We start from the raw sequence: 12,396 nt of genomic DNA, 5'->3' as shown, positions 1-12,396 counted from the left end.
TAGTCCACACACATGAGCTGCATTTCAATTTCTGTGTCTTTTACAGATTAGTGTGGAGAGGGGAATGTCTTGGGAGGAAGCAACCAAGATTTGGGCAGAGCTGACAGGACCAGATGATGGCTTTTACTTATCACTGCAAGTAAGAATTGGAATTTCTTCAAAGTGTTATCAGGAATTACCATGCTGCTTCTTGGTTTTTTGCTGATTTTTGTGGCTTCAAGTTTTCTTTCTTTTTTTTTTTGTTTGTTTGTTTGTTTGTTTGTTTGTTTTTCGAGACAGGGTTTCTCTGTGGCTTTGGAGACTGTCCTGGAACTAGCTCTTGTAGACCAGGCTGGTCTCGAACTCACAGAGATCCGCCTGCCTCTGCCTCCCGAGTGCTGGGATTAAAGGCGTGCGCCACCACCGCCCGGCTGGCTTCAAGTTTTCTTTCTTTGTGAGACAGATCTCACTATGTTGTCCTGACTTGTCCTGTAAAAAAACTCTTTGTCAATTGGGCTAGCCTTAAATTCACAAATCACTGTGCATCTGCCTCGGAGTGCACAATCATGTCTGGCTCACCTTAACCATTAAAATTTTTATTTATTATTGTGTATGGATGTGAATGCTATATCAGGCTTAATATATATCTGGAAGTGGAGTTACATACAGACAATTGTGAGCCACCATGAGGGTGCTGTTAACCAAGCCCAGGTCCTCTCAATCAGTGAGGCATCTTTGCAGTTCCACACATTCTGATTGTAAAAACAGTTGTATTTCTGTATTTTGGGAGCATTGGGCAGTTAGAGTGTATTCCTTGAGCCTGTGGTCACCTCTGATCAGTGAGTGGCCTTCTCTCAGGTTAAAACCTTAAATGTGGGGCTTGTGGTTACATACTTACACATTTGGCTGTTTTTGTCTTTTTGGTTTGGTTTGGTTTGGTTTGATTTGTTTTTTGAGACAGGGGTTTCCTATGTAACAGTCCCGACTATTGGAACTCAATCTGTAACCAGGCCAGCCTCAAACTCACAGAGTTCTGGCTGCCCTGCCTCCTGAGTGTTGAAATTAAAAGTGTGTGCCACCTCATGCCGTTGTCTTTTGAATTAATGAATTTTTTGCTGTGATGTTATGATAGAATATTTTAATTGTGTAAGATCAAATTCTTACATATTTTTCAATTGTTCTTTTAATAGATAAGAAACAACAAAAAGACTGCAATCTTGGTTAAAGAAGTAAACCCTAAGAAGAGACTATTTTTAATTTACCGACCAAACACTGGGAAACAACTCAAATTAGAAATTTATGCTGATCTGAAAAAGAAATATAAGAAGGTATTTTCTCACACGTGGTGTGTGAATGCTTGCTTCATGGTAGGGACCTGTGTTGGCTGCAAATCCTGGGCCCAAGGATGGTGATTTTATGATAAGAGCAAGTTTTCTTACACATTGCTGTTGCAGTTTTGATGTTACTGCCCATTGAGGCAAGATGAGCATGACTCTCCATGCCCAGGGCAGAGTGCAATGGTTTAGTGTGGGGAGGTCCTTCCTACCAGCTTTTGATTTGTCGCAAGCATGCTGTATGTTTTTATCCTACACATTTCCAGAAAATAGTCAATGTCTGTTTTTTCCAACATTACTTACAGACTTTCTCAAAGTATTACCTTAACTTTTGTGGAAATAATTGTATTCAACTAGCTCTCTGCACACCTTATCTCAGGAGGGCCGCAGTTATCGGTGGTGTTTACATTGCACTGCGAGTGGTTTTTTTTTCCTTGACTGCTTCTGGAATTAGTGACCAGGTCTGGTGTTCAGTTGTATCAGTGGGGTTTTGCTTTGTCTTTGCAGGTAGTCTCCGAAGATGCCCTGGTACACTGGCTGGATCAGTATAATTCCTCTGCAGACACCTGCACTCATGCATACTGGTTAGTGCTTTCATGTTGTTTCACATATTTTTTTTTTTAAGTATAATCAAGATTGAAAGACTCCTATGTTTTGTGTGGAGCAGTGCTGAGTCTCTCTGTGTACCCTGTGATTCTATTGCATGTACCTCCTAAGTTCAGTTCAAGTACATGAGCTGCAATGTCCCATTTTTATTCTCTGTGAGTATATGATTGTGAGCAAATGAGCAACTTGACTAGGGAAGGCACAGTTTACTTTAACAGATGATATTTAGAGACATGCCATGATAGTTAAGGCCTATAATCCCACAGTTGGAAAGTTCAAAGCCATGCTCATTTATACAGGAAGTTGAGGCCAGCCTGGGCTACCTTGAGACCCTGACTTAAAAACAACAGATAATGTGTAGGGAACATTTGTGGACCAGGCGCTGTTGGAGGGGACACCTGCATTTTCTTCATGCTTTGTTATTAACAAGGAGCCAGTGTCTAGCAGCGTAGCCTTAATTACCATCCCTCTGATAGACTGGTCTTGAATTTACAGAGGTCTGCTTTCCTCTGCCTCCCCAATGCTGGTATTGGGCATGTGCCACCTCTGTCAGGCTTTTTTCCTTTCTTTTTTTTTTTTCTTTTTATTTTATTTATTTACTTACTTATTTTTGAGTCAGGGTATCTACTCCAGCTCATGCTAACCTGGAAACTTACTCCCAGGCCTTGAATTTGACTTACTCCTTTCTTATTCTCCTGAGTGGTGGGATTATAGGTGCTCGCCACTGTGTCCCCCCCTTTTTTTTTCTTTAAAAAACAAAACATAAAACCTACTGGTAGGCGTGGTAGTTCATGTTTGCAACCCATCATTCAGGAGAATTCGGACTAGAGGCCAGAATGTGCAGGACCCTGCTTCAATATAAGCAAATGAATAGAAGCAGTAAGGGGACTGGAGAGCGGGCATAGTGGCACATGCCTTTAATCCCAGTACCTGAGAGCAGAGGCAGGCAGATCTCTGAGTTTGAGGCCTGCCTGTTCAACAGCCAGAGCTACACAGAAAAACCCTGTCACAAACAAACAAAAAGGCAGAGGTTGGGGGCTGGAGAGATGGTTCAGTGGTTTTAAGAGTGCCTTCTGCTCTTCTAGGAAACCCAAGTTCAATTACTCGCACCAGTGTCAAAGGACTCAACTGCCTGTCACTTAGAAAAGCTCTCATGGCTCCCACGCTGCCTTCTGACCCCTCAGACACTGCAGCATCATGACTCACTCACAGTATAGAGGCAGAACACCCACACACAATAAAAAAATTAATTGCATATTTATGTGTGCATATCTTGTGTGGTATTGGTATAAGGCACACACGTGGCAGTCAGGACAACTCTGTTGGTTTTCTTTTTCTACTTCTATTTAGATTCTGGGACTTCAAGCTCAGGTAGTTCCTACTCTGGAAGAGCCACCTCCCCATCCATTTTATTTTTCTTAAATTTATTTTACTTTGTAATTTAGGTACATCTGTCAATAAATCGGGAAATGTTTGGCTATACTATAACCTCCTTTTTCTCTTTATCTTAATTCTTATATTTATCTGTGTTATTTATGTTCCAGTTATTGTGTCTTTTCCACTAGTCAGACTTGAAGCAGACACTAGCGCTTCACTGACACAGCATCAACTGGCGGGTGAAACGGGACATTGCAGTGTGTAGATAGTAACCAAGTGAGTAGGAAGGCCATTCTTGAGTATAGCTGAAATTGCATGAGTAATTGTGACACGTCAGATTTGGAAAGGATAACTTAGCCCAGGGGATGTCCTAGGAAAAGGTCATAGAATTATTTTCCACTTGATACATGGCTAGACTTTGCAGATTGCTCATGTGAATGCATGTTTCTATACATATTTCTCCTTCCGTGTTTCCTAGGCGTGGCAATTGTAAAAAAGCAAGTTTAGGATTGGTATGTGAGATAGGTCTCCGCTGCCGCACATACTATGTGTTATGTGGCTCAGTTCTGAGCGTCTGGACAAAAGTGGAGGGAGTTCTGGCCTCTGTCAGTGGCACAAATGTGAAAATGCAGATAGTGCGGCTAAGAACAGAAGATGGACAGCGGATTGTAGGTAAGCTGTTTTGTTTTGGTTGTAGGGGGCAAATCAGATCCACTAACTCCCAGCTAGCCTGATTTTTGGCTTCAAACTCGTGTCTGAATCACCTACTGCCACTCCCTCAAGTGCTGGGATCACAGACAGGTTCTACCATAGCCAGTCATACTTGAGCCTTGTAGTGGACGCTGTGATCTGGCAGTGGTTGTCTCTGGCACTGTTCTCAACTTCTCTTGCCCATTATTCTCTGCCACTCTCTGCTCTAGAGATGACCTACTCTCTTTCCCAGGGTCATGCATTCTGCCAGGCTGAGACTGTGCAGCTTCAGGCCACAGCACTGTGGCGAGCTTTGAGTCCTGCAGAAGCTAGGGCAGCAGGCTGGGTCAGAGCACTGTGGTCAGCTATAGATGTCCTACAAGCACACTTGTTGCGACACTTCCAACTGACCACCTCTCTGTGTAGTGGGAAGACTACTTGCCAGTTAGTGAACTTTTTTTCCCACTCAGGTAGTTGTGGTTGTAAGTTTCACATAAATGAGTTTCTAGCTGCTTGTTTTTTAAAAAGAAAAAGCACACTTAGCTGCTACATTGAATTCAGATTTCCCACAGAGTAGAATTGAGATTCCCTTAGCTAGTACCTGTGCCTCCACTTTCCCTTGTACTGGTCTGTGTCCATCTCTACCTTTCTCGCTGATTAGGATGTGCATTTTCACCCTTTGTCTTTGAGTCATTTTGCACCTTACTGAGTGGAAGAAGGCATAGTGTCTATAGGGCTGATGAAGCTATGCAGTGGCAGATGGGAAAGTAGTGTGCTGCATACTTGTTTCTTCATCAGGAGATGGTGTTACACTGGGAGCGTGCCTGCATGCATGTGTGCATCTGGAAGCCTCTTAGGAACAGCTTGAGTCCAGTGTGCACACGTGTGCACATCTGGGGTTCTCTTAGGAACAGCTTGAGTCCAGTGTTTTGCCTATGTGGTTTTTGGGGGAGGCTGGTTTGCAGTCCTCTGTTCAGGTGTACTATACAGTGGTTTCTGCTGGACTCTGCTTCATAGATTCTTCTTGCTAATTACAGGTTTGATCATTCCAGCAAATTGTGTGTCTCCTCTTGTAAATCTCCTGTCAACTTCAGACCAGTCTCAGCAGCTGGCGGTCCAACAAAAACAGCTGTGGCAGCAGCATCACCCACAGAGCATCACCAACTTGAGCAACTCGTAAAGAGCAGCAGCTTCCACATGGTGTTGAATGCTGTGAGAGCATACCACTTGCATAAAAATCAGGGACAGTTTCCAAAGAATTCTATCTTTTTTTTTTTCAGTTGTGCTCTCTAGTTAATTTGGGGTGGGGCGGATTAAGGACAAACCTGGAATAGGCAGCAACGCTGACAACAAGCAGAGTGGAGGGTACATGTGTCTTTCCTCTTGCTTCCTTGGGGCTGCCTGTGCGCTTTTACTTTGGGTGAGCAGAGTGGATGTGTGTGTGTGCGCGTGCGTATGTGTCTGTCTGTGAATTAATGCTACAAGACCACACTTGGTTGAGAATGCTTGGAACTTCCCAAACTGGCTTTACTCTTCCTTTCTACAGTGCTCAGGGTTAACACAGTATATCTTGTCATTACTGTGGGAGTTCCCCATGCATGTATTCCAAGTCTCTAAATACAGAATATATATATATTGGTTTCTTTTCCAACTTAAACAATGTTTCCTACAGCATGAAGTGAAGGGTTACGTGCCATGCATTCAGGTTCTTTTGTAGCTTTTGTTGAAAGTGCATGTCTTTGAAAGCATGTGTAATCACGATTACCACAGAAGTCACATATGGAGAGAAGCTTTGAAGATGTACAGCATTGGATATTGCATTTCTAGTGTTTACCTGGGTGTTGCTTCTAACCCTCAGTCCTGCCCACCCCTCCCTGTCCCAGGTTTCTTGTCAAAGTAGTAAGTACATACCTTTTTTTGTGATAAAACTCTTTAAATTTTTATTTTAATGTATTAATAGTATTCCTAATTTGTGCTGCAAAATGGCTATGAGCCTTTTCGTAAGTTATGTTTTCCTTAACTTAAACATCATTTTAGGAAGGAGTATGATTGGCTTCCATCCTGCACACAATCTTTTTTACTTCATTATCTGATTCTGCTTGGTCATTCAAACCGGAAACCGTACTTGAGTTGTAAACTAGACAGTGAGAAAACACTTGGCTTCTGCTGTATGTTGTTGTTGTTGTTGTTGTTGTTGTTGTTGTTACCCAGTAACTTGAATATTGTTTAATGTGCTGTAAGACATTGTAGAGATTATCTCCAGCTGTTAAAAATGGTAATGTACAAATGTGAATAGACACTTATCTACAACATGGGTAAGTTTGTTTCGCCTATAATAGATGTTTATAAAAAACAGTGAGGGGACAGTTGGTCTTTTTGTTTTTATTTTCCCAACCTTCCCTTCCCCCATTTTTTCTACCCTTCTTTGGCTTGCACAGGTTGCACTATTGAAAAGTTGAGATTGTATAAATCTGGTTAAAAACTACAAGATATCAAAATCTTGTAGATGTTGAATAAAAAAGTTATTGTACTAATGAAGTGGACTCTTGTTTAGGCCCTCACTGGGGACTCCAGGCATAGATAGCAGGGCTCTGTAGAACTCAGTGTGGCCTTAGCCTCCCAGGAAGCCTTAGAGTCTGAAGCCCCTTCCTGAAATCTGAGGTGATCTTAAGGACGGGGTAAATGATGGTACTTTTGAATGTTTTTCAAGTTAAATTGTTCTCTTTGTAACTTTTTTAACTTCTCAAAGAATTGGGTGAGGTGTGTGTAGTGACAGAAATCTGATGGAGCGCTTGGGGCTCTCATTCTATCAAGTTTCTTTGGTTAAGTTTACCGTGATATTGTTTCAGATTTATTTATTCTTAGTGCCTCGAAGAACAAATGGAGACTGGTTTCTGTTCTTGGGCACATTTTGCCCAGTGGATGCAACTTTTATCCTCATTCCATGTATCTCAGGCAGTGATCTCATGAGCATCAAGCAGTATCCCTTCATGGCCTAGATTCAGCTGGCCACCCAGAGTAGAATTGTGTCCCTTTCACAGGCTCTAAGCTTTTGTTTTGAACTGGTGGACCATTCAGCTTCCTTTGGCATATTAGGATAAAAGCCTAAGGAAGGACTTCGTAACTTAACTCACTTTTTCCATGTGACCAAATTGTAGAGGATGGGGAAAATGCTGTGTTGTAGGCTGTTGATGCCAGCCCCCTCACACGTGCAGGTGGCTGTTTGGTGGGTCCTGACTTTTCTGGTGCTTTCAGAGCAGCACCTATAGGATTTCTCTAGCATATGGTTAGTGAACACCTCACCCAGTGATGTCACTATGACGTGCTCTTGGAGCAGCTAAGTCTTGGTAAGGGGTCTGTGTTCTGTTCATCATTGTTGTTGTTTAGTAAGAAAAGACCCACAAATACTAAGTATCTAAGGGCCCTTTCAAAGCAGACTGAAAAAGGCAAGTGGTGTGGGAGAGCGGAAGCAGAGTCACTTCTGCCCACTGCAGTGATTGTGACACCTGGGGTTGGTGCCCAACCCCTCTGGAAGGGAGCAAGCATGTGCTGTCTGCACCATGCCCTTACAAAATCATTACGTCTGTTTCAGTCACCAGGAAAGCTCCAGCATTCAAGGGTTTCGTGTGTCAAAATCCAAGTCTTTTCAGCCACTTTTGTATAAAGTGGATCCAGTCTCCACAGGATTTGAATGCCACGTCTGTGTCCAGGGGCCTCACTTAACTCTGCCCACAGGAAGTCCTGGGCCTCTGTGATGCCTTTTCTCCCACTTAAGCAATAGAGCTCTGAGCAGCAGATCCTGTTGTTGACCATCTGTGTTTTCAGAGTTTACACTCCCGTCATGCTGAAAATCACTCCCAGGTTCCATGCTGCTCAGGTATTCTTGCTAGGGAGGTCATGGCTCCCTCCCCTAGCAACCTCTGTGCCACAAGCTTGCCCTCTTTGTGGTCAAGGTAGAGAGCTGTCGGTGCAGAGTCAGAGAAGTATTAAAGTGTTTATATGAACACAGTTATCAGAAGCTAAGCAGGTTGAGCAGTTCTCTCTTTTTGCTACTAAATTGCAGACCTGCTTTCAGTGTCTGCCTTTTCCTGTGTGTATAGATTAGCAAAGACTTGTATCCAAAGCACTGTAGTAGCTGTAGTGTGTACATACATGCATTTATTCTTACTCAGCACTTAAACCTTTTTGAGTTGCAACAATAAACTTGTAATTTGCTTTGTCTATGGAGAGAAAAGTTGTAGATTACCAAACTCCGGAGGAATTAAGTATTTTAAAGCCACAGTTTTGGCTATGCCTCTAGGACATTTGTTTGCTAATCTCCTTACCATGTTATTAGAACAACTTCTGAGAAACCAGAGAAGGGGAACAAGGACACACCATAGAACTGTCCTCCACTTCCCATATTAGCACAGGGGCCCCTGTGGCTCACTTTTGAAAGCAGGTAGAATATTCTCATCCAGAGACTTTATCCAGGAATCCTGGTTTTATAGAGGGATCTTTATTGGCTCTGGCACTCCCTAGGAATGGTGTCCCAGAAAAGCTGCTCTCAAGCCACACGCTGAATGTGTGGAGGCATACTCATGGCAAAAGAAACTTTGATGGTGTTTGTTAACGTCCTTCCTATGTGTGTGGACTCTGGTGAGTAGCATACACATATACACACCACACCACATGGGTGCTTTGGCACACTATGTTGAAACAAATCAAGCATTTCCTGTCATGGCTGCAGCAGCTAAGACAGAAACCATTTGCAAGAAAATCTTTCACAAGACTAGCCGTCTAAGGCAAATTGGTCCTGTAAGTAAGAGAAACATGGAGATGCAGCTTGACTAGGTGGCAGTTTTTCTGAGTGCCCACCCTCTGTTGTATGCTGTACTTATATATGTACATATGAGTGTATAGAGAAGCGGAATTCTTCTACATTTCAAGTGTAAATCTTGTAAATCGGGGTCCCATTCACTCGTTCTTGCACCCCCTCTTCCTTTCCCTCCTATTTATTCTTGACTCCCATATGGGGCATCTTAGTGTGTTTTTTTTTTTCCAACATAGGAAACTGTGGAAAGCTTAGCTGAGTCAGTGGTGGTTTTTTTTAGAGTTCAGCTTTGCCTCGTCCAGTTGGAGTCCATTTGCCCACACATCTGGCTGTGCTGTCTTGGGCTGTACATGAGTGCCACTCCTGATCTTGTCACCATGTGACTGGTTGTGCTTTTTGTTCTCTAGAAGCTGTAGTGAGCCTGCTCCTTTCCTATTTAAGAAAGAAAGCAAAACCAATGCTTCTCTAGACCACCCTTCAGCTCCTTAGCAGCTTGGCTGACTCCTGCCTTTATTGAGGCCTGCTCCAATGGCTTGTGGCCTGGCTACAAGCTTCCTATGTATAAGAAGTTGGATTTCTGTGACAAGCAGATGACTTTATGGCAAACACCAGTAATCTGATTTTTATATAACTGGTCACAGATGTTTCTAGCAGTCAGATGAGCTTAGTACATGACAGATGACCTCAAAAAACAGTTGTCATCCCTTCTACAACAGTCCTCTGTGGAAGCTGCCACAGCCTTCAGCACATATGACAGGTCCGTGTTAGAGTCTCACCCCTGCCAGGAAAAGCTGTAAGCAGAGAAGCTGAGCTTTGGGGGGTTGGTGTTGGTACTGAAGGTGCAGTGGGGCCCTGGAGATGGTGCTGACCTTCACCCAGGGTGCAGGAGTGGGGTTTTATTTACAGACCTTTATACCCTCAAAAAATGTCCTCTGTAATTTCTCAGGAAAGATTTCAGTGAATATTCAGCTTGGTAGACTTGATGACACTTTGAAAATTGCCTACATTTGGCTGAGTCTTTGGAACTTAGTTGTTGTGATTGAAGGTCTGTCAAAGTGCTCCAGCAGGAATTCCCCCCTTACCCTATTTCCCTTTCTTTGGTGCCTGAGACATAGTTGACCTGTGTCCTGCAGCAGCAGTCAGCCATGTGCAAGGGATATAGCAGGGTACGGTTAAGCCAGGAGTTGTACTGCAAACAGTTAACTGTGAGATACACAGTGTGGAGAAAAAAGAGGTTGCGGCTGCCTTTTGGGTTTTTTTGCACTTCAGGCCACCTTGGGGCTGAGGGACAGCATGGAAGTCCCTTGGGGAGAGCTAATCTGGCCTTTCTGCTTCTGGCCCTCTATCCCAGACCCCACCCCAAGGACCTTGTAAACCTGTGCAGATAGATGCATGCGGAGGACCTTGCTGCCGTGGCAGTGACTGGCACTCAGGAGGGTAAAGAAACCGGAGCCGCTCCTGGCTCTACTTGATGGGATGAGGGAGCCTATTTTATTTTATTTTTTTAACATAGCACAGTGCAGCTTCACCACTCTAAAATAAAATCACCCTGTTCATAGTTTTTACTGAATTTGCAAACCACTTTTACTGCTTCTCAGTAACCACTTCTATCATGCAGGGTGGGAGAGGTGTACTGTGTCTCTGCAATAAAACGTGCCAGGTTCTACCTCCTTGCGCAAAGGGTATTTTATATGTAGGCGCTGGTCTTCCTCATCTGACACGGTGCGTCTGGGAACATCTGAAGGAGTCCAAAGACCTGAAACAGAGACGGATGTAAACTCTTTGGTGGCTTCTGTTTTCCTCAAATTCTCTTGTATTGCTGCTCTGCACAGGAGTGTCCATCTGAATGAAGGCTAAACGCTGTTCCCATGATGCCACACTGCTGCCTTCAGCCTCTCCTGGGAACCTGTTTCCGAGTGTCCAGACCGAGTGCTGCCGTCATTTTTATATGTAACTTTCAAATTCAGTCTCATGCAATACAAGTGTATTGGCTTCACTGATCAGGGTTCATTCACCCTCTACTATAGAAACACTCAATCTTCACACTGAAAGAACTCTGTGTTTAGGTTTTGGTTGTGGTTTTGGTTTTCATTTTTGTTTGGATTTTGTTTTCTGTTTTTGTAAAATTCTTAAATAAAATTAAACAATTAAATACGCTTTTCTTTCTGGTGTTGTGTGGTTTCGGAGTACCTGTTGCACTATGTCATTAATCTCACTCACCTCAAAGTCTGTTGTCTCTTGACAAGGGTTTTTATGTTGGCACTTTGAAAAGGTCAGGTAGGCATAACCTGGTGATAGAATAGTTGTCTAGCATGTGCAAAAAGGCCTGTAACCACAGAGGCTAAATCATGGACGGCACTATAAGGTGGGTGTTGACTTGCCTGTGTGCTAGTACTGGTTGATTCTGTAAGCCCGGGCTGTGACATTGGCTGCAAAGGCACAGGCAAACAGCAGCTACAAGAGTTTGGGGCTTCAGTGCTCAGTGGTTAGACTGTACCCCAGAATAGAGCCGTCAGTCTGAGTCTAAGCGAGGAGTGTGGACGGTGAAACACTGTATGTGGAGCTGGAGCCAGTGCTCAGAGTCTAATTTTTAAGAGATTGGTGCCTGAAATAGTTACATAGAAAATGTTTGAACAGGGGGCTGGAGAGATGGCTCAGTGGTTAAGAGCATTGCCTGCTCTTCCAAAGGTCCTGAGTTCAATTCCCAGCAACCACATGGTGGCTCACAGCCATCTGTAATGAGATCTGGTGCCCTCTTCTGGCCTGCAGGCATACACAGACAGAATGTTATATACATAATAAAGAAAGAAAGAAAGAAAGAAAGAAAGAAAGAAAGAAAGAAAGAAAGAAAGAAAGAAAGAAAAGAAAGAAAGAAAAAGAAAATGTTTGAACAATTAGGGACTCTTTGCTGTTCCCAGTTTGGGATAGCTCATGGGTAGGGGCAGTTTGCAACAAGACCTTGTAGGAATTAGTGGAAACTTCTCAGGAATACCCACTGAGGGTCCTGGAAAGAAGTGGCTCACCAGTGAGCTACCATGAGAGAGCAGAATGGGATGCTAGTACATAGGACAGAAGGGACTGGGGACCACGCACATGAATGTGCATTGGCGCAGGAGTCTCATCTAGTCAGAGAATTGGGAGTGAGAGTGGTTACGTGTGCCAGTGGTTCACTTGTGCTCGCTCTGTGTGTGTCTGTGTTACCCATCTCAGCATTTTAAAGTCCTCAGAACAAGTTCAAGTTCCTTGCCCTCAGCTTACAGATGAGGCGGGCACAGGGGTCAGAGACCTATAAGATTCAGTGCCTACTTAAGTCAAATGTTGAATCCTGCCATTCATCCCCTCTGCCAAGAGTGGAAGGGAGAAGAAACTTGGAGTCAAGGGTAGATTTTTATTTTTTAAGATTTATTCTAGGAGTTAAGAGACGGCTCAGCAGTTAAGAGCACTGACTACCCCTTCAGAGGTCCTGAGTTCAATTCCCACCAACCACATAATGGCTGACAGCCATCCGTAGTGACATCTGGTGCCCTTTTCTGACATGCAGGGAAACACAGTCAGAACACTATAATAATTAATTAAATCTTTTAAATAAAGGATTTA

General features: G+C 43.5%; 1 protein-coding gene across 5 annotated transcripts in view; it reads left to right on the top strand.

Annotated features, from left to right (window-relative positions):
- Window positions 1–10,956, top strand: part of Sbno1 (strawberry notch homolog 1) — a 56,790-nt gene extending 45,834 nt beyond the window's left edge. For 4 of the 5 annotated variants that reach the window (XM_038345109.2, XM_038345108.2, XM_038345107.2 and 1 more), the window contains 5 exons: window positions 47–139; window positions 1,170–1,307; window positions 1,821–1,897; window positions 3,775–3,968; window positions 5,024–6,520. In XM_038345109.2, coding sequence (XP_038201037.1) covers window positions 47–139; window positions 1,170–1,307; window positions 1,821–1,897; window positions 3,775–3,968; window positions 5,024–5,166 — 645 coding nt within the window. In that variant the 3' untranslated portion in view covers window positions 5,167–6,520. Of the gene's footprint in view, window positions 1–46; window positions 140–1,169; window positions 1,308–1,820; window positions 1,898–3,774; window positions 3,969–5,023; window positions 6,521–10,631 lie in introns of those variants that run through there. The other variant, XM_038345106.1, reaches the window with a different exon arrangement.
- Window positions 10,957–12,396: the final 1,440 nt, after the last annotated feature.

This window comes from Arvicola amphibius, chromosome 10 (genome assembly GCF_903992535.2).
Source record: "Arvicola amphibius chromosome 10, mArvAmp1.2, whole genome shotgun sequence".
NCBI classification, from domain to species: Eukaryota; Metazoa; Chordata; class Mammalia; order Rodentia; family Cricetidae; genus Arvicola; species Arvicola amphibius.
The sequence above is the reverse complement of the archived record's forward strand: the minus strand, read 5'-3'. Positions and strand labels throughout refer to the sequence as shown.